At 39.3% G+C, this 26,416-nt stretch overlaps 1 protein-coding gene across 1 annotated transcript; it reads right to left on the bottom strand.

The window, feature by feature from the left end:
* On the bottom strand, positions 1 to 26,290 carry LOC121957460 (cell adhesion molecule CEACAM20). Its single transcript, XM_042506035.2, has 10 exons — positions 26,136 to 26,290; positions 25,482 to 25,814; positions 22,239 to 22,402; positions 21,457 to 21,583; positions 19,288 to 19,566; positions 16,612 to 16,890; positions 15,966 to 16,220; positions 14,706 to 14,820; positions 4,050 to 4,089; positions 1 to 2,384 (listed from the first exon to the last, which is right to left on the bottom strand). The coding sequence occupies exons 1-9, from the start codon at positions 26,173 to 26,175 to the stop codon at positions 4,071 to 4,073; spliced, it is 1,611 nt and encodes a 536-aa protein (XP_042361969.2). The 5' UTR covers positions 26,176 to 26,290; the 3' UTR covers positions 1 to 2,384; positions 4,050 to 4,070.
* Positions 26,291 to 26,416: the final 126 nt, after the last annotated feature.

The raw sequence follows: 26,416 nt of genomic DNA, 5'->3' as shown, positions 1-26,416 counted from the left end.
TTAGGAAAATATTTCCACAACTTTTATGTTAAACATGAATTTCACCTTGGGGACATTTATTTATCTTTTAAGATTTTTACAGGAATTTCAAAGACGCGAGACAGTTTCTGTAAACATTAACAAAACAACAGAACAAAAACAAAGCTTTTCTCAACAAATTAATCATGATAAGAAATAAAAACCCCACGTATATTTCCAAAAATGTCACAAATCGTTACAGTGTTTCTATCTCTATTATTTACAGTGAGGGCAGTTTCTCTTTGTGTCATTTTTAAACATATAAATGTGGTTTGTTTAGGACAACAAAAAGTATCTACATGTGTTGTTATGAATACATTCTCTCCTGTGTGTTATCCCAAAATAAACACATAAATATGGTGAAATCGACACCTTGTTTTTGACTTTTTAAAATTCAGTTTGAGAGTTTTCGACTGCAGAGTTCAGGGCGAAAGCGCTCAAACCGGAAAAAAACAAAAACAAAAACAAAAAACGATACTAAAAAGCGAATAAGATTTTGGATGTGTGATCTGCAGACGAGCTATGATCTTCAGCTCCAGTTATTAGGTTTTTTTTTCTAAACAAAATAAATACTTATCTCACTGGAGATCAGTGCATGTTGAAGTCTGAGATCACACAAAACCACTGACCACAAAAACACGACAAAAATAATCATCCGCCAGCTCAAAGCGCAGGAGAAATCATCCGAGGTTTGGTGACAAAATACTCAAGAAAGGAAGTTTGATCCGGCAAAAAGCTGAACTTCAGATAACACAAAAAACGGTTTGTTTTCTTTTACATTTTTAGATAAAAGGTGTATTATTAAGCTGCGAAAAACTATAATTTCGATTAGAACAACTTTGATCTAACTGTGGTAAAGACAATTCAGTAGCACCGCCCTAAAGCTCACCAAGCTTTCCCTCCAAAGTATATCGCCGCCTACAAACACCATCCCGCCATTTTTTTCCTCTTTGTTTTCCTTCTTCTGCACCTCTACCACCCTGACTCGTCCCTGCGTGTTCAATCATGTCCACGCGCCTTAAACATTTACCTCCTCCTCTCTCTACTCTGTTTTTTGCACAGAAGATGGCGTACGTTGATTCGAACGAACACTAACGGGGATGCTGAATCATGCAGAGGGGAGGATGGAATCACAGCAAAAGTAATAGCCTGATTAATAGTTTTAATAGATTAATGTTTTTTTAAGCTGAAATTGAAATTTGAAGGTTAAAAAAGTTAATATTTTTCATAGAAACACATGGCATTAACATATTTTTAAGGAAAGTGGCCTCAATAAATGGATCTAAGGTCTTTTTTGTGCTGTTAGTGTTTGCAAGTTGTGAAACACATTTTAAATCTCCTTCAGGAACATCCAGACCTAGTTTTAAAAAATTTAAACGTGTTTAAGTGTATTTTGTTTGGCTGGCAGAGTCTGTAAAAGCAAATATGGGTAACCCTAAAATATAATATAACCAACAGCTACACTGAGCTCTATCTTCTTGGCTCCAGCTGTTGTTTGAACAACAACATTAAAGAAAAAAAATTATAATATATTTTGTATCAACCTCAGTTAAAAAAAAAAAAACTCAGCGGGCAAAATGTTTGCACCAAAGTGGGCTTAACAGGTGTTAGAGAGATTTCTCAGAGTGGTGAGCACCAGAGAAACTGAGGTATTTGGGATCACACCGTGCTTCGGTAACGCTGTCGAGTGCAAAGAAGCATCCAAGCATCTTACTTTGAAATCCTTCGCTGCACTCGAAGCGGCCCCCATCTGCTAAACTCCACCCACCTGGCACAGAGAGTGAGATCAATCAAACCACAAAAAAAAATTCAGATATTATTTGAACCTAAAATCCTAACTGTCTACATGTGTGGCCTCTGTGTGTGTGTGTGTGTGTGTGTGCGTGTGTGTGTTTCCTCCTCAGGTTTCCCGCAGGATAAAGAGTGTCACTCATCAAAACTGTCAGCATCAGTCCAGGAAACGTCTCTGTCACACAGAGGAACTCTGTGTTTTTAGTTTCCTGCAGGAAGCCACGAGTGAGACAAAAGGTGAAGGATGACGCTTGTGAACACCAGGTGGACAAAAGAAGGACAGAAGGAGGACGTGATCCAGTGAAGCTGGACGACGTCGTGAAGGTGAAAAATTTTTTTTTAAAAATTAAAAACTGAGATCAGAACAAAGAGTGAAGAGTCCAGATAATATTCCAATATTCCATCGTTCAGGCCAAATCAAGTTTCCATTGTCCTCAGCCAGAGAGAGAGTGAGAGAGAGAGAGGGATGATGGGAAATCTGGTTTGGCAAGGGCTTCACTGGAAACCAGTTGGATCCAACTGGACGCTCCTCCCCGGCTGCACAGATGGATCTTGGGAAACAAAACAGTCGGATGCTAGAGGGAGAGCGATGAGAGAAGTTAGCAGGGCTTTTGCATTGTATTATTTTATTTTTTTCTGTGTGTGTTTTTTTGTGAGTTTGTGTGTAAAGCACTTTGTAACGTGGATTTATGAAAGTGTGAAAGAAAACTCTATTATTATTAAAATATCAGTTATTTCTCATTATAAATCCCACCTGGTGGTCCTCTTTCTTTTATTTCTATATTTATATCTCTCTGTGAATCTAAATCTGCCACACACACACACACACACACACACACACACACACACACACACACACACACACACACACACACACACACACCCAAACATGACTTTCAGTGTCACATAAACTCCCAACATGCACTTACAGTGAGTCCTACTTGCAAGCTTTTGTTTCTCTGCTCCGCCTGTTTGTTAGACCTGTTTTTGCGTCAGCAGACATAAACCTCATTGGCTCATTAAAAATGTACATTAAATAAAAAACAATGCTCCCGATGAGACTAGAATAATAATTCTTTTTTTATTTGTGGATTTTTCTGATTACCTTTTGCTTTTTAATGTGTTTCGTGAAATAATTTGAACCAGCTGAAAGGTGCTGTGCAGATAAACACACATTGACAGTAACGATCATAATGATTTGAACATTGAAAAGTATTATATTTACATGATTTTAACTTTTTATCTCATTCCTTATTAATGCTGAATGTAAGCTGCTGTGAGGACATCTGACAGAAACTAAGATCTTTACTGACACAATCTGATGAATTTACTGCATGTCTGCATTTACTGCAAACAGTCTTATTTCCTGTTTCTTAACACTTTGAGTGACTAATGTTTCCCGCACTGGGTGGTACTCACACATGATACTCCATTACTTCATTACACTATTTTTATTCTCCTATCAAACTGTATATTCTGTTTAAACATAACTGCTGCCCTGAACTTTCATTCATATGTTTCAAGTCGTCTGCACTTTGCTCCTCTCTTTATTCCTCTTACGTAGCCTTTATACTTTTCTATTTTACCGTATGAATGAAGAGTATATATTGCATATATTTATTTTATTCCATATACTGAGCATCTTAGCCTCAAAACTTTACTTGATGATGAATAAAGTTTGTCTTAAATTAAATGTCTGTGTTGTTTTGTTGTCTGGTTTCTGTATCTGTCCTCGTGTGTCGGGAGATCAAAGAACAACTTGCCAATTTCCCTGCAAACACCTGAAAAGCTGCAGGTAGAAGCTCAAAGCAGCAGTCTGCTGCAGGGCTCAGACAGACGGAGAGACTGTGTGTGTGTGACTCCTCTTTAAATCAACACTCTTATCTCCCTCTTTCACACTCACACACACACACACACACACACACACACACACACACACACCCGCAAGGGTTTGTTTGCTGGACCAAGTGGAGACAGCCTTGGTGGCTACTGTTTCAACACAGTCTGCACACACACACACACTCACACACTCACCCACTCACACACATTTTTTAATATTTTACATATTTAAGACTATTTAAGGACCTGCAGACACCCTGAGATTACACATTTAGTTATATTCATATTCAGCAGCTTGTGTCTGATTATCTGTTTATCTTTGTCACTGATTAATGTCACAGTGGGCCAAAATTATTTTATCTGCTTGTTGTAAAAAGAGTTCAGTTATCAGAGAGACTCACCAGCAGCGTGCAGGAACTTCTTTAGTACGGCGACTCGACCCTGAGAACAAAAACACGACAGAAAACAGGGATTAGAAAAGCGGCAGCGATGACCTCGTTCTGGTGCACATCACACATCTGAGATATCAGCAGAAATACTGTTTCTGGCTCCAGATGGTACGAACACTGAACATAAACAAGATTAAATATAAAGAAATAAGACGAGTTACGTTCAAGCTGAGATAAAGTCAAATCAGCAAATAAAAAATGATGACATGTAGTGTTTTAAAGGATAGATGGATCTATAAATTCTTGGCTCTCGATATAGTTATTACCAAAAACCATCACTGGGTTTGTAATAAAAAAAAAAGCTTAATATCTTTTGTTTTGGGAATTAACTCTCTGTGGTTTGCTGATTCATCTTTCTGACAGCATCTTCATTCCCTTGAAACACTTTCAGGATGATGTAATCTCATCTCCCTCACACCCACACACCCCACACACACACACACACACACACAGCCAGTTGCATAATTAAACCGTACAAAGACTCTTTGAGTCACCACAGTAAAATGCTGGGGATGGTGGATGGTGTGACGCCAGGGCGAGACGCCAGCCAACCTGCAGACCACTGTTCAACACCAACAAATCACAAAACCGGTTATGTTTTTTAAACAAACTTTCTCTGTGTTTTCAGCGGCTTATTAGAGACAAAAAAAAACAAATCCAACTCTCAAAACCATTTTTTTTTACCAAGTATTCAGTGTTTTCACTGCTGGAATCGTGCCCTAAAACCTGGTTGGGTTTTTTTTTTAGCCAAAACAGGATCTTTTCCTAACCATAACCAAGTGTTTTTTGTTCCTAAACCCAACCACACGTTAACCACAGCACTGCTGATAAACAAAGAGATAAGTTTTAACGTGTCCACTATTTAATATTGTACAAATGTAACATATCCGTAGTTGCAGAAAATGTACAATGCCAACATTTATTATATTCTGTAAAGTCATTTCTTAAAGATTAGGGCAACATTTGCTCAGGGTGAAGTTTAGTATGACACTGCTATATTGTTTTTTTTGTCTTTTTTTCTGTGCAGTCTAATCTCAGTCAACTGTACATTCTGACTGATTCAGCCGTTGCAAAATATTTGTCCCGCTCAGCCGTCTTTGCGTTTACTCTTCATGAAACCTTCAGTGAAGCATTGAGCGAGTCAGGCAGCGACTACAAAGCAAACAGTCTTTAAAAATGCCTTTTTGTTGAGTCACTGAATATTATCACAGAAACTCTGATACATTTTTTTGGCTGCTGATAAGAGCAGCAGCAAGACAAGAGGTGAGTGGCTAAATAAGGAAAGTCAAAGGTCAGTGCAGAGAGGTGAGAAAAACAGGCTGAGGAGAGGCCGAAGAGAAGAGCGGATGAGCAGCCTTCGATGAGGACAGAGAAAGTGTCTGCGGCAGAATAAACCTCAAGCCTTCGGCTGTTTATTGACTTTAAAACAATAAAAGAGTTTACTCAGAAGCAGAGAGGAAACATCTTGGAGACAAAGAGGCTGCGTCAGGTTGGCTGGAGCCATGTTTGTTTGTCTGGAGCTGCTGCTACGACTATGTTTAAATGCGCATTTTTTTTATTTATTTATTTTTTTTTGCTTATTCGGACAAAGGCAAGGCTGTTGACATGGCCAATGAAAATCAATATTCAACTAATATTTGTATTTACATGAAGCCGTGCATGCTCCATACCCAAACTGTCACTTTATTTTAATCTTAATGTATTTTATCTTAATTATGTATTGTTTTTTATACTGTATGGTGTTTTCAATTCTTGTACATTTGTATATCTGATTAAGCGTATGCTATTTGTTACTTATTTTCCAAGATTTTAGGCATCTATAGGTTTGCTCGATCAGCATTTTAATGTACTTTTTATATTATATGTTTATTATATCAAAATATAGAAAAGAGGAATGGAGACAGCAAATTATTTTTTCAAAATGTTTAAAAGTAGGTGTGTTCAAATCAGAAATGTTGACTTTTCTTTTGAGCGTGCATTTCCCATCAGCCTTACAAACATGTTGTTTTATGCACAACATATCCATGACAACACACAGAGCAGACTGTAAACAGACAAGCGGCCTCGTGTGAGAAACTGCTGTAAAAACCCCAGCTGAGACACGTGTTCTTATTAAAACCCAAATAATGTTTACATATCCCACTTGTCTTAATTCTTAATTTTTAAATTTGAAAAAAGGCCAATTTCAGATTATCCTAATGGAATATGCTGTTTGCGTGACCTGTACCAATTTCAAATATTGGCATATTCTAAATAATAGTGGAATGTTAGTGCGCATGTAGCCATAGCCAATGTGCAGTGCCCTGCACAAATTTTCACGCCCTATTGTGTTTTTCCCCATTTTGCTGCATTACGATCTCTAAGTTTCTACAGAAAATACTGAAAAAGGAAAAAAATAGAATAATAATTTGAAACCGCAACTTTGCTCTGACATCTCTAAATAAGACCTGGTGCTCCTAATTGCAGCCACCAATTCTAATTGTAGAGCTGCAACAATTAGTCAATTAATACATTATTGAATAGGTAGATAATTGACATTTGGATTTTGGACAAATGAATAAATAAAAATGCAAATTAAAGACGCACTTTGGGGTCTGAGAAACTGTGAATAATTTTTCTTTTTTTTTTCAGACATTTTATTAATGTAATTATTAATTAACTGATTTAAAAAATGACTGGAAAATTAATCAACAAAGAAAATAATTACAATCGCAAACAGACATTTGCATTATATTATTCTTATGTGAACTGATGTAACTTTGGCTAAAGAGCAACATGATGGGTGATTATGGATGATAGTAAAATTCTAACACGTAGCGTAATAGTGCCATAACTAGAGAAAAGGTCATGATAATATTTACATGTCAAAGTGTGCTAACATTCGCCATCACAAGCTGCCGGTCATACCAGACTGCAGCTGCCAAACCACTGAGTGCATTGTGTGTTTTACTGCTTATAAAATCATTTTTACTGTAGCAGGAAAAGTGATTTATTTTGACTGACTATTTTGACTATTTTGACTTCAGATCAACGAAAATATTTACTGTTTGGTGCTTCGAAACATTACAGCACGAAGAAGTGAATATGAGCGACGGATGATTTGAGATGGCAGAGAAAAAGAAGAAACTGCAAACCAAAAGTCGAAATGAAATCAGATAAAGTAAGAGCAGATAAAAGACAAACTGGAGGGCTAAAGAGAGATAAAGAAGAGCTGAGCAGCGTCACAAACGCAAGCTGAAGAAGACGAGTGCAGACATGACAGTGACATTCCTGCCATTCTCTGTAAGTCAGGCCTCGCCCTCGCCAGGGAGAGAGAAAAAGAACGGCTCGTTCTCATACACGACTGAGGGCGAGTGCTTTTTTAAAGGATGATACAGAGGTCAAAGGTGTGATTTATTCAGTCCAAGGAAGTGAATCCCTGCATTTTAAAATGAGCTTTACTCTAAATGTGCTTTTTAGAGTTTAATTTCCTAAGTTTAACTCACTAATAAAACTAAAATATTTTCATTTCTGGATCTAAAATCCATCCAACACATGCTGCAGAGACGGATTCATATGCAGATCTGTGTGCTTGACTGCAGATAAAAGCCTTCTGGTGGCATGTTTGTCATCTGCTGCTGCGTCTCAGGAGCTAATAACGCTGGGTGGGAGGAAAAAAATCCTCAATATCCAACTTGTAATTATGACCGTAGGGGCGTGACGTGAACGGGTTTTCCCAGCTGGCAGCTTGCTACTCTGAACACATTTTAAAATCAAAACGTTTTAATCGTTGTGGATCGCTATAGATCTCCAAAATGAAAACAAAGAAGGATTTATTCTTAATTAGCAACGGGTTCATTTGACTGGTTTTAAAAGATTCAAACGATATGAAAATCCCCACACTGATGGTTACCGACGGCAGCAATACGCATGTATCTCAGCAGCTTATGTTCAGCTGTTCCCTGTAATTATTTCAAAATAAAGCTGCTATCACCAAAGTCAATGTATCACATCACAAAACAACCACAGAATGAATACATCAAGTAAATCACAGGGTGAAGTCAAAGCTGCTTTTATGTCATTTTTTCCTTCCAGATCAAATTCAAAGTTCGGGCTTTATGCAGAAATGTAGACGCTCTGGGTAATGTGAGGCCAGGAGGAGACGCAACCGGAGTGTCTGTTGGAGCTGCAGACTGATTCCCCTCCAGCTACAAACACGCAAATATCCCAAACGGATATACTAGTGAAGCATTAAGTCTGATGGGTCACGAGGTTGACTGGTTTCTCTGCTGGCATTAAAGGGGATTTATTATGCTTTTCCTTATTTTCTGTCATATAGAATATCACACTGTCAAATTTTCATATCAAACTTGACCAAAGTCCCAACTAATAAGGTGACTGTATGTAAAAGTAATCCCTGTCAGCAAAGACCTCGGGCTTCAGACCGTTCTGAATAATCTGTTTCAAATGTTTTTTTTTCTACTTTGAGACGAGCTGACATCATCTCATGACGGATTCCTTTATATGGTCATCGGCTCCAGGCACGCTACTGCAAATGTTACATTAATGCTGCCTTCACGTGCTCCTCGGAAATATCATATTTACCGTTTTTAGGAGCTATGAGCACATGAACGGCCCTCTAAAGCCATAATTACAAGTGGGAAATTGGAAAATTTCGATGACGACGTTTCAGGACAGCAGAAATGCCGAAGAGCATGGAAACTGTGTCGGTAAAAATTAGATATTTTCTTATCTTGTTTGTAGTAGCTATCGTTTATTTTCAAAGCAACACTGATTGTGACAGTGTTACCAGTGGAAATAGCATGTTTTATCTCCATATGCCAAATACGATAAAATAAATAAAATAGTATAACGGCATCAGGTGGATAACAGCAAAAATTACAAATTTCAAGGCAAAAGCCCAGAATGACACCAAGATACAACACAAGTCATGTTTTTATGCTTTGATGGCTGTGGGATCAAAAATTGCAGTTTGAATGAGATTCAATGGAGCATTTTCAGCACTTATGAAACAGTGTGGTTTCAACTGTGTATTTTAGACTTATTTTAGGAGCTGAGCGGGAAACTCCAAGATTAAGCAAAAATGCACATCTTGCTAAAATTTCTGAACACAGCCAAGAATAAAAAGCCAATAATGAACTAAACAGTCCCTAAGCAACAGCCAAACAGAAATATATAAATTAAAAAAAAACAAAAAACAGCCTTGGCTAAAAAAAATAAATAAATAAATAAAATAAGGGGAAAAAGATGAATCTCTTACTATGCATATTCCCTTTTCCCTAATGGGAAAATGAAGAAAAAAATTGTCACTACAGGGCATCCAAAAATGTTAATCGAAATCAAGATCAAGTTCACTACAATGTTATTGAAAAGGAGGCTGCTACACACACTTCCTGTCACCCAAACACACACATCCACCTGCCGCTGAGGAGGAGGCGGAGCCCACCTGCCTGTGACTGACAACAAAGAGTGAAGGAATGCAGTCCGACTGTGTTTTAAAATACCGAAACTCACACAGGCAGACTTAATCCTGGGTGACAAGGCCATGTTCAATGAGAGGGGGCGGTGTGTGTGGATGTTAAGCAATTTAACCTAATTTGGGAGGAGAACTACGGACATTAAAATGCTAATGCAGATTAATCCCTAAATTCATGCAAACTCATCAGCCTTTGTAAATCAAACTGACGGGGCTGCTCGTAAAGCTTCCTCCCACATTTCACTGTAAATACAAGTGAGCCTGTGTGTTTATAGCGGTCCTGTCTGTTTACTGATTTTATCAGTTAAATCCTCTCCTGTCGCGAGTTGCACAAGGTTTTCTCGGACATGGATCGGCATGTTCGGGGCAGGATGTTTCAGTGTGTCGTAAAAAGAGGAGACTTTGTCTGCACCTGCAGCCGTATCTGCTAATTCCTTTTCTTTTTCCTTTAAAAATACGGGCTCCTGTTAATCAGAAAATGAGATCTTTATTCCTCTGTCCCTCTCCCATGCCTCCATACAACAGGTGTGTGTTATTGCATCCTGAGGAAAACCGGTTTTCGTTTTAAACCTTGAGGACAGAAACACTGTTGTGTAGTGAGGTCATTTTTTCTGTACAAGCTGTATTTTTGAATGAAACCCTGTTGCTGGAAGCCAGCACTTTGGTTAGATTTTGCATATAAAAGGAGAAGCATGTTTGCAGATTTAAAGGGAAAAGTTTTTATTTCATAACCAGGACTATATTTTCCAATGTTAACCCCTGAAAGCTGAGCAAACTGGCTTGATTTTTTTTTTTGAAAACAGGGGAAGAGGGCTATGAGAAACAAAAGAAAAACTGACCAACAAATTAGCAAGAAACTGACTCCCAAATTTGCAAAAAAAATTAGGAAGAAAATTACAAAAAAGTACAAGAAAATTATCTGAAAAAAAGTTTTTTTTTAAAAAAGGAAACAACATGAAAATAGTGCCAAAATTATAACAATTATGTTACATCATTTTAAATATGTTTTTTTAAAAAAAATAATTTTACAATTTCTTACAGTTTGTGGAACATTTCTACATTTCCTACTAAGTTGCTTATTGCCTTTTTTTAAACAAATCAAACCAATTTACTCAGGGTTTAAAGGTTTAAATACTTATGAAAGGCGTCTGAAAGCAGCACAAAAATGTGTTGTTGTTGATTGTCTTTAGTCATTTTTTGTTTAGTTGCGAGTTTCCTTTCTTTCGTGTGTTTGAAAGAAATCAAGCCAATTTGCTCAGGTTTCACGGTTAACAACTGTAATTCTGCACTGCCACTGCAGGTCACACAACAGGTTCTCCACACTCATATCTGTCCTCTGAAGTCATCCTGTTTACCTCTGCTGTCAACACTCCTGGTGGCTCTTCTTTATGTCTCTCTGCCGTCCGGACGTCTGACAGACTGTGTGTGTTTAACACCTTAATGTCTGGAGACAGCTGAAGCTTATGTTTAAAGTCATGCCCTTCATGTCTTTCCATATCTTTGACCCACTTCTTTGATTTTGTCTCTCTTATTCCTCCACTTTCAGCTGCACAAAAAAAGCTCAGATGTGTTACTGTGAGACCCTGAAAAAAACATCTAAACAAAGCGACCTGCTATGTTAAGGTGGACTCACAGCTGTCAGGGAAAACCAAAGCAAAACCATGTTCCTCTCAGCAGTCAAGCCGCTACAAACATGAAATCCCAAACCATCGCCTGAAGTTGCCAAAGACGGAGTCACCTAGACCTCCCCCAACACCAACATGGAGGCCCACCGCAGAACAAAAGCTTCCGTCATCAATGTTGACGCCTGCTAACAGCGACCATGACGGCGATGAAGATACAATGACAGAGGGATAGATGAGACGATTATCCAGAGACTCCAGGGTCCCAAGAGGTGACCTACAGCCGTGCACCCCCTCTACCTGACACCCGATGACCTCTGTGGTATCATGTGACCATCGGATCTCGCTTGACTGACAGCAGAGTTTGTAAAAGAGGAAGCTGGCCGGGGGGAGGGGCGAGTAAAGAGAAGCGAAACCGCAGACAAACAGCATTTTCTCTGCTTTAATAAACAGTCCTACGCTGGTCTTCAAAGACCTGCAGGCTGAGAAAAATATCTCCTGGCCAAATGTTAGCGGGTGTTTGCTGTTTTTTGCTGTTTTTTTGTCCAGTGGGAAAGGTGCATTTGATATGCTCTGAATGTCACAAACAGGCGCCCTTGAACTAGTTTGCCAAGTGTTTGAAATGTATGAACTAAAAGCAAAGTGAAATAAAGAAGTGAGAGTACTAAGACAGAAATTGCAGAGCACAAGTTCCAAACAGAAAGAAGAGGAAGAAGATGTTGATGGGGAGGGAAGAGATCTTTCGATTTAAATTTTCACAGGCTCAAGTCGACAAACTGAACAACAGTTTTTGTGTTAAGGCTGGAAACTCTTGGTTTCAAATTTTCAGGGGTTTTTTGGCATGTCGGAGGCCGCATCGTTCATTGACTCATCTGTTTGTTCTTTGTTTCAGGACGGCAGCCTCCTACCTGAACCACATTGTGTTGAAATCTGACAGGATGTGGTGCAGGATTGCATCATTTCCACTGTTTGGGAAGAAGGAACCACTCAGGTGTAAAAAGATATGATCTGCTGCGGCCCGTCGTCACGCTCTGTTGCCTCATGTGGCTTCAATGGCCGCGTTAGGTCTTTTGGCGCAAATTCAAGTTGAGTCTAATGCTTTCACGAGCATCATTTTTACACACCTGAAGGCTGATTTGGCTAATTTGTTAACTTTTCGAGGCCTGGAAAAATGATTGTGACATTCCATGACTTTTCCAGGTTTTTCACTACTGAGGGAAACATGCACAGGGAGAGTAACTGATATACAAATGATGATGAAGTATTCCTTTAAGACTGCAGTACAGTAAAATGACACTAAATTCTACTGAACTGTTGAAACAAGTTGATTTCTGTTGGAAATAAGTTATTTTCTCACCATCCTGGCCTATTTTTTCACTGGTTACGTTTTTTTAAGGAAAAAAACCTTCAGAAAAAAAAAGTCAGACGACTTGACAGACATTTGCTGGAAGCATTTCCCATGAACTACTTTTGAGGAATTTGGTTTGCCGCCGGGACAAATAGCTCATGCTTCCCCTGTCCTTGTTAATTTGACTTTGAATGATGTATGTTTTTGACAGCACAAACGTGAAGTTACTACTAAAAGTCCAAACCCACTTTTAGAAAGAGGTTTGCAAAAGCACCCCAGCTGCTGTTGACATTTCCCTGAAGCGTTGTTTTCAGTGCTGGATGCACCGTAGATACGAGAACTGGATTCTGTTTCGTTTTCAACGCAACAAAAAGCATTTCTGAAAAACATGTTGTGAATTACAGCACTTATGTGACAGTTGCTGTTTGGGATGAAGGGCGTAGCAGCCCTGCAGAGTGTGTGCATGTATTTGCATGCATGTGTGTGTATTCTGACATGTTGCAAGACGCCAAGGTGTGAGAGGAATGAAGAGAATTTCCTAGAAGGTCATGAAGTGGCTGACATGAATACATGCAGATACACAAAAAAGCCGACAGATATGCTATATACATACACACACACACACACACACACACACACACACACACATCTGTTCTGTACTGATAGACATTTTAACACTGAGGCATGAAATCTTGGAGTAAACCGCAGCATAGAAACTACTAAAAAAGCTTTTTCTACAAGGAAATGCATAAAAATTTGCATTTTTCAGTGACAAAAGGTATGACAGATATGAGCAAACTCATGACCAAAAATATGCGGACACTCTTGGGTGTATTTTGCAAGTTTAGGCTCTTAGTTCTTACTGCTATTTTAGACAGTGCTGTTGTTGTATCCACAGTTTGTGTTTATCTCTTTCCTGTTTCAACATGACAAATCCAGCTCCATAAAGACCCTTTATCTTTTTGGTGTGGAGGAAACTGACTGATATGCACAGAGCTCAACTCTGACTCTCAAGACTTTAGGATAAGCTGGAACCCCAACTGGAAGTCAGACCTGATCACCAAACATAAGTGACCAAAATTTGGTGGCAAGCCTTCCCCAGAAGAGTGGATGCTATTTTCAGCTCAGTCACCAGTAAAAAACATCTGCATTGTACATTTCCAAAAACCACAAATACTTTGCATTTGTACACTTCATATGTATCATATCAACATTTCAAAATTGACAGTGCATGAGCTGACTTTGTCATCGGGCGGTGGAAGGGATGGTGGATGGCGTGGCACCAAGATGAGACGCCTGCCAAGCTGCAGACCAACAAACAATTAAACTGGTTGTTTTTTTGGCGACACTTCAGAGATTCCACCAACGTTTCTGGCACCAGAGCTGGGAGTTTTTCACCAACATTGCAGCATTTTCCAGCAGCTTTTCTGCTATCAGCTAGGTTATTTAGGCCAAAACACTGTCTTTTCCTGACCATAACCAAGTGTTTCTGGTGCCTAAACTTACCAACAAGTTCACCTCAGCAACGCTGAGAAACATTAAGATGAAATTTATCTGCTACAAAATAACGTACCAATGTAACGCATTTGTAGTTTGCTGAAATGTTAAATGCAAACATTTTTCCTGGCACTTTGCCTGCAGTCACAGCAGCACATTAATTCCCCTGGTTTGGTGAAATAATGCATAAATCTGGAATGAAACTACCTCAGAGACAAAAAAAGTCTATCAGTGTTTTCCGATCTTAAACTTTTACAAAAAAAAAAATAGAAAAAGAAAGCACAACTTCAGTGGCTTGTATTAGATTTCTTGGTAAATGAAAACCAAAATATACAAATACCTGTAAACTTTCTGAGATATTACTTAAGAGTCTAGGATGTGTAAAGGCCACACGATGCTCAAAACAAGCTTCTGATACTTTTTTTGCAACGTGAGAACCAGGGACCATCTTATCTAGCAACTTTCAAAACTGACACTCTGTTACTCATTCTCATATCGCCAACATCAAACAAATGTCTTCAACCTACATCCCCAGTCAGGACGTTCACTGCACACCACAACGAAACCAAACCGCTCATGGTCATCGCGTTCTGCGATCTCTTGAATCATGCGCATGTCGCCCAGCCACAGCTCCAGATCAAGACTTTACAAAGTAGAGTACTTACGGTACTTTCTGTCTGCAGTACATGATTAAGGCGATGGCGGCACCAAGAGCGACTAGGATGGCGATGACGATTCCAGCGATGGCTCCGTCTGAGAGACCATCCAACTCTCCTTCCTCTATAAAAACAAAAAAAAAAGCATTACAGTCTCCTCTGCTGAGAGGGAACGCTCTGATGTAAATTAACAATCATGATCTATCTGGGAAAATCCTTTGTAGATGAACAAAAACTGCAGTTATTGTTGAAATATTCCACATTTATATTTTGTGCAAACTGCTGCCATGTTTGAAGGCAACTTCATGTCTCAAAACAGAAACCACAGAACAAAGATATGACTCAATCTGATTGTGGGTGACAGCTTGGTGAGTAACGTCTGTGGAAATGATCAACATATGCTGTTTTCAAATACACCCACATCACATAGCACGATATATGCATCATTTTAACGAGTCAGCGGCAATAAAGAGCTGCGTTCCAACAATAAGTGGTAATAACGACAGCTAGTGCGGTGGCTGCAATAGAAATAAACCTGCAACTCTGTCTTAATCTGAACATCCATCGGCAGGCATCTTGGATTGTTATCAAGAGAGAAGTCACAGAAAATCACTCGATGGAAACACAGTCATCTCACAATGGTGTTGTATCGGTAATTCAAAAATATCGCTCTAGTTTTGCGGAAATCTGTAAATAAGCTCTGGTTCTTAAGCTCAAACATAATGTTTAAACACATGACATCTGTCTGTCACATCAGATTAACAGAGTCTAGGAGCAGAATACTTTGTTTCATGAAAGAAGCTCAAATTGTAATTGGTTTTCTTTCCCTGTGAATAACAAAAAAAAAGAAAATTGCTGTTTAATTTTGTGGGTTGATTAAAAAAAATATACACAGATCTACAAACTTTTCCACTATTTTCTCAGCTGGGTGCACCACCACATGATTTGGTCGCACTCCTTTTTTATTATTATTATTTAAACCGATACCTGACACCCAAATTTTTGATTGGCTTTATCCATATTAGGTGATATGGATCAGGGATAGCCAAACCCAAATCAATACCGCATCAGGAAACTGTGAAAAAAATTAATATTTCAAATTTGGATCAAGGCTTATGTCTGCTTGTGTTTGGTGCTTTTTACGATGCATGTAAGACTCTATATTAAGAACATGATTTCAGTTCCCAGAGGCTCTAAAAAAATAACAAAAAGATATGCAGCTGATACAGATCACACTAAGTTTATTCCTTTAAAAAACAAAGAGCTTACCTTTGACGGACAGGGTGTGGGTGTGCATGATGGTTTTGCCAGTGACGGGGTTGTGCGCCTCGCACGTGTACGTTCCGCTGTTTTTGTAACGAGCCATCTCGATCTTATACTGGGCCGCTTTGACGGGCATCACTGTGCCGTTAAACTTCCAGGTGAAGTTGGCGGGAGGCATGGAGGCAGCAGTGCAGATGAACTCCGCGTTGTCATTCATCTCTACAGCCTCTGGACCGGTTACCTTCACTGACTCTGGACCGTCTGAGGGTCACACGGAAAGACAGGAGGGTTTATTACCTGCGTGCACCTGTCCCTTTCACCTCAGCATGTTGGCAGCAACCCAAAAGACTTCATTTGTATTTATATTATATAATATTTGATAAAAAAAAAAGCATCTTGCATCCTGCATGTCAGAGTAAATTATTTGTCTGTTCTCTAATCATTTTTATTATATATAAACTTGTTGCTGTTGTTTGAATTTAAAGGTATTTTTATGGACTTGTGAATAAGTTCTGGTTGTAAAAGTCCTATAAAAACGAAATCACTGCCAGGACAAACAAATACATGCTCATAAACGTCTCACAATGTCAAACCATAAACCCTGCAGTGTCACCTCCACATCTTCAAGTCTCTTAGCAAAACAAACACTCACAGTTGACCACCATCTTGTAGGTGCTTTTTTCCGTGCTGATGGGGTTGGTGAGCTGGCACATGTACTGTCCGTTGTCCTCTTTCTGCAGCGGGTTGATCATCATGGAGCTCATGTCGGAGGAGAAGACCAGGCGGCCGCCGGCAGACAGAGGTTTGCCGTCTTTCGACCATGTGGTGGACTTCACGGTGCCGGCCGTCTCCTGGCAGCTGAGGTTAGCTGTGCTGTTGCCGGCGATGAGGGTAGCAGTCGGACCAGTGATTTTAATACCTGAGATGGCCTCTGTGAATACAAATGAAGAGAAATTTGATTTGTATTTTCAGTTTTTTTTTCTTATATCATCCATTAATACTTTTATTTTGATACTATTCAATCCATCATTGAGGTCATTCCTTATTTGATGAGCTTTAATTTCATAAATTTACTTTCAAAAGTTGGAAAAATGGTGATCCAAATTGTATTCTTGGTGGAAAAGAAAACTTGAATGAAACAGGGCTCGGTTTATATGAGTGAAAGAAAAAAGTGTTTAAGTTGAAAATCAGCTTTAACCCTTTGAAACCTGGACCTATAACATTTTTCTTGAGCTGCGCTCAGATGCTTTCACAAGTATTCAAACCTTTGAAAACTGGTTTGCTTTCTTTTGAAAACTGGAGAAAAAAGGTTGAAAATGAGCAACTTGGCAAGAACTGTTCTGCAAATTGCAAGAAATAAGTAGATTTAAAAGGATATTTTTTTTTTAAAAAAAGCGAGGAAAAAATATATCTATAATTATCATAATTATATATTTAAAATTATTTTACTGAATGTATCTATTTGTTGTGTCTGTTTTTGCCCTTTCTATTTGGTAATTTTCTTGTATTTCTTACTTTTTTTGGCTAATTTTTGGGTCACTTTATTTTATGTATTTGCTTATTGCCCTTTTCCAGTATATTTTTTTTAAATCAGGCAAATTTGCTCAGGTTTCAAAGGGTTAAATGCATACTCCAGATAAAAAAAAAATCCCTACTTTAGTCCTAAGTAATCAGAGGAGCGCCAAAAACACTGGATCCTACATTTCCCATCATGCAGCTGGATTGTGTCTATGGTCAGATACTTCCTGCCTGGTAAACACTTATGCCCTTCAAACTCCACACCTCCAAATTGTAACACCGGCTGTTGGCTATAAACTTGAATCCTCTAATCCCAAAATGACACTGATGACACAATTATGACATCATCAGCAAGGCAACTCGGTGCGTGGTAACTCTAGCTTGTCAACGGCATTATTGTTGCACTTGACACCGACACAGGAACCAGTTACAGTTTAAATCTGAACAAGTGCTAAAGCTTAGCTTTCAGTTTCTTCAAGTTTAGTCCAGTTTTGTTCTCTGCGTACAAAAAAATCCTTCACACTAAATAATATCTATCTAGAGTTGTCCTCTCTGCCACCTGAAGGACCAAATCAAGCTTCTGACACATTACAAGCTTATTCATGGGGCTGTGTCTACCATCTGAGACGGTAAAGTTGGTAATCTCATACTTTAAACTTCATTCTGTTTCAATCTGCACAACGCCAAGAGTCACCAAAATACAACGTTTATGTAATTTCCTTTTTCATGCAACCCCCCCCTCCTCGTCCTCTCTGTTATCATCCAGACAGAAAACACAGATAGTCTTCAGGGCAAAATGTAAAAGCATCCTCCAACCCAGCAAGTTTCTCTCACACACACACACACACACACACACACACACACACACACACACACACACACACACACACACACACACACACACACACACACACACACACAGAACTTCCAACATCCTCCAAGAACAAGAAGAGAAAGATTCCTTGGTAGTAATTACAGACAGCACAGTTCATGTAGAGCCTTTCGCAGCCCTCTCTGTGTGTTTCAACATTTCGACACCTCACAGGTAAAAACTGTGGCGTATCTGCGGTGGGTTTCTACAGCCTGTGTGTGCTCGATGTGTCACAAGCAGCTAGTATGACTTGTGTGTGTAACAGTCTCATGCCTCGGGGGTATGTCACGGAGAGAAGAAAAGGTTTCAGTCTGCTTTTTGTCTGCTGATGGAGTTCAAGTGACCTTTTGCCTTGTTTTGAGCCGTGAAATATACTGAGCTTTAGAAATGTAATCTCCCATAAAATATTAATTTCCCATTTTTGTGTCACAATAATTTTCACCATAAAATATATTTCATTTTTCAGGCCAATTAGCAAATCTCCTCAAAACCACAGTTATTGCTGTTTAAGGACAGTTCCAATTAGTGCTGTCAAACTGTTAATGTCTTTAAGCCTAAGTTATAATAACTGTGTTATATAATTTAAAATATGTAATTATGATGATAATCTATAGTTTTTCCTTTTTTTATTGGATTTAAATGACGTGACTTGACCCACAGGACAGTATCGATTGGTTCAAACCTAATTGATTTTCAGGTTTTGAAAAAAAGCAGAAAGGGCTCCTCAATAGAGCCAGGTTTCGATCCCTATCCCTAACTGCTAGCCTGACTAAAAACCAGAACTTTGACCCAATCACAGGATTAAAATATTACCTCATTCAGCAACTCTATGTCAGCAAAGGAGAATAAAAATAAAAACAGCATTAAAAGTAGCTGAACGGCTGCAAGGAAACAACCACTCCATGTGTTTTCCTCAGAAAGTGGAGTCAGATTACTCACCCATCACGGAGAAGGAAACAGCAGGAGAGGACACCACACGCTGGGTTTTGGCATTTGTGGCGCTGCATTTGTATGCTTCCGCCTTTTTCCCTAATCCATGTTTTTCGATCACTTCCAGCGTCAGAACAGGACCCGACATCTCCAACTTCTGCCCGTCGTGGTACCAGGCGAAACTGGCAGGCGGGTTGGAGCGGGCTGTACACGTCAGGCTGAAGTTGGATTTGGCTCTGAGGACAGCGGGAGGATTCAGAGGAGAGATGGTGACTTCATCTGGTCCGTCTGTGGAGCAACAACACAGGTAGAGGGGATAAGTTGAGCTTAAATGGAAGAAAAGCCCTTTTTACATAAAGATCACGCTATAGGGCGGCAACAGAGTCCCTTTTTAGGAGTCCCCTTTGCATTTTTACACAGAATGAACCAACGGCTGCATCATGCCGCTCCTGTGTGTGATTTTAGACAGCATGTTGGCATTGTGGAAGCAGAGGAGGCATTATGTTAAACACAACCTAATTTCCCAGTTTGCAGACATTTAGTGCTGCTGTTCTTCTTCATTGAGTTAACCGCTAACTATTGCTAGGTGCTCTTCAGATCTCACACGGTGGGTTGCACAGATCGGCTCAAAAGCGAGGAAACTCTGTCCCTCTGAAGGCCATAAAATATTAATTTACACGTTTGATCTTTGTTAAAGCTTCAACAGAAGCAAAATGCTGAAAAAATACATTTTTCTTGTGGCTTCACACACATCTTCATGTTGCAGCCGTGCACTGTGCTCAAATATAAATTCTCTTTTCACTAACGTAAACATAAAGTCAGACCAGATGATACCCCCTGAGCTGAGGCGGAAAGCTTCTGATTAATTAATAACAGGGTTAACCAGCGGTCGGTGTGGTTTCACCGCCTTTCAGGTTAGTCATGGGGAAGGAGTGGAAGTGCAGGCCGCTGTGTACACAGTGTGGTTTTAGGACAGGCTGAGGCGGAGCGCCCTGCAAACACACACCGCAATCTAAACTGCAGGACTCACATGGCTACAAGACGCCTCATTACCCGTTCATACCAGAGTGTTTTAGGAATCTGAGCGGGTTTCAAGTCTGAACACTGATAGATCCAGAAATGCTCTCAAAGGTCGGGCATCATTGTGATCCAGAGTAAGAAAACCAGTAAAACTCTCTTTGACAAATGATCTGCTGTGGTGAAGGAGTGACAGTGACTCATGTGTGACCTTCTTTCTTGTCCAACAGGTGTGGAGCTCACTAAGCGTTTCAAACAATGCAAGAGTTAGAGTAAATACATGCCAGGGGAAACTGTCTAACTGCTGTGAGGGTGGATTCATTAAATAAACGGTCTCAATTAGAGCTAGACCGATAAATGGCAAGGACGATATATCTGCCAATAATAGCTTTCTGCAGATATTTCTATATGGACTGTACATTGTACAAATGTCAGCCAATAACAAAGGAAATTTCAGTTGAGAAACGCCACAATAAGTTTGTGTTCATTTAGAAACAGTGACGACGTTAAAGGTCTGTGTCTACCTAGTGTTTCTCTTTAGCAGAGAAACGGTGGCAGGACACTGCAGTGCGCATCATCCCAGCGCTTCATGAAGAGCTGCTGAGGAAAAAAAGAAAACATGCAGAGGTCCGTCTGCGCTGCATACATGGAGCCGAAAAAACACCTCAATTTAGAGAGGGGACACAGACCTATAAAAAAGGCCCCCCCACCCAACTCCTACTGCAACACTTGCGAAAGTCAGGGAAAAGGCTTGAACTGGCCATAGAAAGAGCTGCTTCAAGTACTTATCGAGGCCCAGAAAGCACTGGAAGTATGGCCTATATATGAATAGAAATATTGTTATGGTTTTATCTTGTGTGTCTGATTTTATTTTTTATATATCTTCTCTTCTTTTCTGTTTTTTGCTTTGGACCCTGTATGAGTCTAAAACAAAGTTTGAAGCTGTAAAAAAATACCTTTGACTGATATATTATTATCAGTTTTTTTTTTACTTTCATCGATATCAATATAAGACAACAAATCTACTGTAAAGGCTTCAAATCTTATCACACATCAATTTCACAAAAATCAATTTTTTTTAAAAAAATGCTAAAAGAAAAAAAGGAGGAGGGAGGAGTTACCAGGCAGACAGCAATACAGCAATGTAGGTGCAGCACTTACAGTAGACCGTGACGTTGTAGGGGGCGCTCCTCTCCGTCTCCAGGCTGTTGGCAGCTGTGCAGATGATGGGAGCATCCAGGTCTTTCCTGAGAACGTCTTTGATGGTCAGGGTACTGGACAGTTCATCCTGTGATTCAATCCAAAGTAGAAAGTACATCAGTTATACATCAATTAAAGGCAGGAATTTAAAAATAAGTAAAAAGTACTTTAAAGAAACTAATTAGCTTTAAAAAAAACAGTATTGCCAATATAAAAAAAATGTGGTTTAAACCAGTGCATACATGTATCACATGCTCCTTCATAAACTCAACTTAATAAATTATTAATAATTACCACTAGACGGCAATACCTGTGACCAATCACACCTAAAGCACTTTTTGCACTTACTAAGGGTTTTTTTCCTTAAGTCTAAATTCTTGCTTGTGTTGTATGTCGCTTTGAATAAAAGCGTCTGCTAAATGAAATTGTAGAATTGTAAATTGTAGAATTGTAGAATAATAAATTGAGTAGGGAAATCTGTGGATGAATGTCAGAGGTATAGGATGAATAAATTAATGAATGTATGAATAAAAATCTGCATTATCAATCAGAAAATTTGTTCTTGACTAAATTTCGATGCATATAGTTAAAGTAAAACATCAACCAAGAAATAACAGATGAATGAATGAACTACACCTGAATTACCAAAGACAACATGTGATTAATTCCTCCGGGCTGACACTCGAATTTAGAGCAAACAACATTTAAAAAAACAAAACATTTAAAAATATGTGTAAACTGACGTCTTTCACTGTGAAATGGTTGCCGTCAGCCTTGATGGGTGTGGTGCCCTTCAGCCAGGTGAACTTGAGGAAGGAGCCTTTGGCGGAGCAGGTCAGAACCACGGTGCTGTTAAACTCGATCGCATCGGGCATGTTGGACGTGATGGCCACATCCGACACCGGCACTGCAGGGAGACACGGGGAGGTTGTTTTTGATGGGGAACAGATGAATGAATTGCTGGCTGAATAGAGCTGAATGAGGGAGAAAAAATTGCACCATATCCCGATTGTATCCTCGCTGCAAGAACTTTATACTTAAAAGCTACAGTTAATAAAAATTTAAAAAACAACTTTTTGTCATTTGCTGAAACTGTGACTACATCCACACAGCTGTACACGAGAATTAAGGAGAAAAAAAAGAGCAATGTTATTGTAAATGTCGTTTTAAAACCATTTTATGCCACTGATATAATGAGAATTTAGCATAATAATGCGAGAACATCTTTTCAAACAGAATGTTTGATTCTCAACAATATTCAATGCTAGAATTGAAATGTGAAAATATTTATATATATATCCTTAAGAAATAAAAAAAAATCAACCACACTCCACCAAAATAAATAAAATAGACCCTCGGGCTCCATTAACAGAAACTGCACTTAAATGAATATTAAGGATTTTGCACAGGGTTAGTTGTTTTGCTCAATAGTTGTTTTTTTGTATTGCCACAAATAAGCAGTTAACAGGAGCACGATCAAACGTGGGGGTGGAGAATTTAATAACCTGCTCGCCCGAGGTCGGTTTCTCTACACACTATCGTAATTGTGCCCTGGAATCAACATTTGAATGGAGTGAATTGAGATGGCAGAGAAATCGCAGCGACTAAACCTGCTGGACTCGTTCTCAATGATCCTGGAGCTCCGCTTCGAAATGTACAGGCTGTTTATTGATGATTAGGCAACAGTAGGTGTGTGGGAACAATGTGAGGGAGTGGCAACCAGTTCTGACAGCGGGGCAACAGACGAGACATCCACAAGGTCATGCACTGACTTCATAGAATAGTTACTCTGGAGATGATGCTTTATCAGATGTATTTTATTAACTGTTTGTAAACCAACATTGAGGATCGACTCAATTTTGAGGCAAAGGGAAGAGACTAAAGAGACAAACATAGAAACACTGCAGGTTTCATTTGTCAACTGTGCAGTTTCGCTGTGTGGAAATGAGGAAAATGTATGAATGGGTGTCAAAAGCATGCATGCTCAACTGCTACCCATCCTTTGACAAATAAAGATTCAAAGTGACATCTTATAGTTGACGCAAGCCCGAGTGAAGACGTTTATATTGCCAAAGTTGACTGTGGCACCAAGTCAGCTGAATGACCTATTTACTGTACACACACCTAAGTAAAGCTGCAATTATTAGCTGATTAATCAATAAGTCGTCAATAAGTTTTTGTAACTGATCAACCCTTCAAAACTTGTATCAACGTCAGTTTTCTTGTGCTGCATTCCAGCGCCTTCATAAGCTAGAAACTTGAGAAACCTGGTCTGATTTCTTTCAAAACACAGGGAAAAAGGCAATGACAAACTTGGCAGGTAATGTCCAACAAACTGCATGACATTTGTAAAAGGTGACAAGAAAATTGCCTAATATTTTGTTTTAAAAATAGCTGAGGATTATTTGGAAGTAACCCCCCCAAAAAAGGGAGAAATGTACAGAAAACATTTTATTTCTAATTAAATGTATTAATATAATTGGGTTTTTTTTATTATGTTGTGAATTATGAAAAAAATAAAATAAAATACATGAAATAATGCAGCATTTTTAAGGCAATTTTCTTGATTTTTTTAAACTATTTTTTCCCCAGGTAACTTTTTGTGACTTTTAAATTTTATTTTGCAATTTTATGGGTCACGTCTCGTGTTTTTGAAAGAAACCAAACCACTTTGCTGGGGTTTCAAAGGGTCAGTTGTTTCATTCAGTTTCAAAGAACAAACACACTTGCCGATTTCTAGCTTTCCAAATGTGAGGATTTGATGCATTTTTTTGTAATTGTGTCAGTAAACTGAATATCTTCGACAAAAAAGACATTTGAATATTTAGGCTATCAATTAAATTGCACAAAAAAATTACGAAATATACAAAAAAGGGGGATTGTGGTAGTTGCAGCCCTTTTATATTGTTATAGGTTTACTGTTATTTAGGTCAGTCATGCTGTAAGTATTTGTGTATTTGTGGATTCACTTCATATTTTGCATGTGTGTCTTTCAGCACTTTACTACAGTATTAAGGCTTTAAAATACTCCTGCACCAGCATGAAGCAGTAAGATCACAGCTTTGAACAGAGCAAAAAACACCCCTAACTGTAACTGCAACGCAAACAAACACACAGGCCCTCCTCCAGTAAAGCGCATTACTAGCAGCCACACCCTTAATAGCACAGTGCAAGATGGTGCTGATTTTGTCTGTTGAATCTGGCTATGAAGACGCAACTTCTCCAACAGGAAAAAGTTATTCATTAAACTGCAGGACTTTCTCACTTAAAGCACTCATAGACTTGTCTATGGAGGCACTGTGATTTTACAAGAACATCCAAGTGGTATTATCAGGCACCAAATGAGGCAACATCAATGTCATGACGGAAAAAAAACTCGAGAAATGCTTATACTGCATTAACAAATGGGGAAAGGGGTATCTGTTCTCCTCCACCGAGGAAAATAGTCCCCAAACGGTTGCTTAACCGTGTGGCTGCTAAGCGACGGACAAACTGCCCACTTAAGATTTCCTGGTAGCGCAGGGATACCTGCACCCTGTTGCTCTACACCAGCAACAGGTGTGTCTTGCGCCTTGGAGCGGCACCAGAGTGCATAAGAAAGTGTAGCGTTTTTACGTTCGTGTGTTTATGGGAGATATTAAAAATCCAAAAACATAAATTGAAACACTTTATCTGAATAAATAAGAGCCGCTCATCAATTCGGCATACTTAAAAATAGTTTGCAGAAATACAAAGCCAGCTAAAAAACGGTAATGATGTTATAAAACACCTGCCGATCGAACACTTCGAAAACATTGTAATTTTAAGGGTTTTTTTCAAAATATGTTCTGAAAAAATATATAATAAGAAGTATTTTCTGAATCGTTACGAGGAACCGTTCAATTCGGCATAGACGTGGTACTTTTTTGGGCGGGGGGGTCCCAAAGTCTCGTACTAAATAACACAGGGGGCGTACAGGTAGCTGGCATCACAGGTATCCTACTCACCTAGAACTCGGAGCTCAGTCTCCCCGGTTTTCGTGGGGCTGCCGGCTATTACGATGCTGATGGTGTACTCCCCACTGTCCTCCACTTTCAGGGGTCCCAGCGTCAAGTAGCCATTGGTCTCGTTCATCGATGCTCTTCCGGTGTATTGTTCGCTCACTGTCACCCCTGCCCCTTTCGCAGCAGTGACAACATTACCCGACTCTGTCCCGTCGTTGAAATTCCAGATGATAACGGTGTAATCTGGTTTGTCAACCAGAGTCTTTAAAGTCACACTTTTCCCCAAAATTGCGTCCACTGGACCCGGCGGCAGGACGTCTTCCCCTGCACAGCATCCTGCGGGACAGAAATATGAAGGATAAGTGCGCGTAAAGGAGGGGGAACGGTCAGTAAACTTAAGGCGAAATATAAGTAGCCGTGGTGATACTGTAGGGAAAAAAACAGGAGATATCCCACAATTCCCTTTTTTTATTTACAGAAAAGTTTGTCTTTGCTCTGCTGACTCCCAGAAAATTAATAGGCTATAGGTAACACTCAGGGAACCACAATTTTACGCAACAAGTAGCCTACATACATGTTTAAAATGGCATATAAAACATTAATCTTAGCTCCATCTGCAGTTTAGTCACACTCTGAGAATATTTACTGAATTCTTACCGATAAAACTGAGCAGAAACAGAAGCGTCTTAAGATCCATCCCGGATTGTTCAAGTCTTTCCAGCAGAGACAGAGACGAAAATGCGGCAGTACCTGCTGCTTTTTAGCGGGACACACCCAGGCAAGGTGAACACACACACACACACACACACACACACACTCCTCCTATCTAGCTAAGACACACACGCACACATACGTCACTGGCTTAATGGTGTGTTCTAGAGTTTGTTTATGGCTGAATGTTCAATTAGATGTAGCATAAAGTGATTTCATCAATTACC

The sequence above is a fragment of the Plectropomus leopardus genome, chromosome 17 (assembly GCF_026936395.1).
Source record: "Plectropomus leopardus strain MGB_pleo_1.0 chromosome 17, ASM2693639v1, whole genome shotgun sequence".
NCBI lineage: Eukaryota > Metazoa > Chordata > Actinopteri > Perciformes > Serranidae > Plectropomus > Plectropomus leopardus.
The sequence above is the reverse complement of the archived record's forward strand: the minus strand, read 5'-3'. Positions and strand labels throughout refer to the sequence as shown.

Excerpts from the sequence above, each read along its gene's own strand:
- LOC121957460 (XM_042506035.2), bottom strand. The coding sequence starts at position 26,175 with ATGGATCTTAAGACGCTTCTGTTTCTGCTCAGTTTTATCG. Across the intron at positions 21,584-22,238 it reads ACCATTTCACAGTGAAAGAC|GATGAACTGTCCAGTACCCT; the intron begins GTCAGTTTACAC and ends ATTGAATCACAG. Across the intron at positions 16,891-19,287 it reads TGTTTCCTTCTCCGTGATGG|AGGCCATCTCAGGTATTAAA; the intron begins GTGAGTAATCTG and ends TTGTATTCACAG.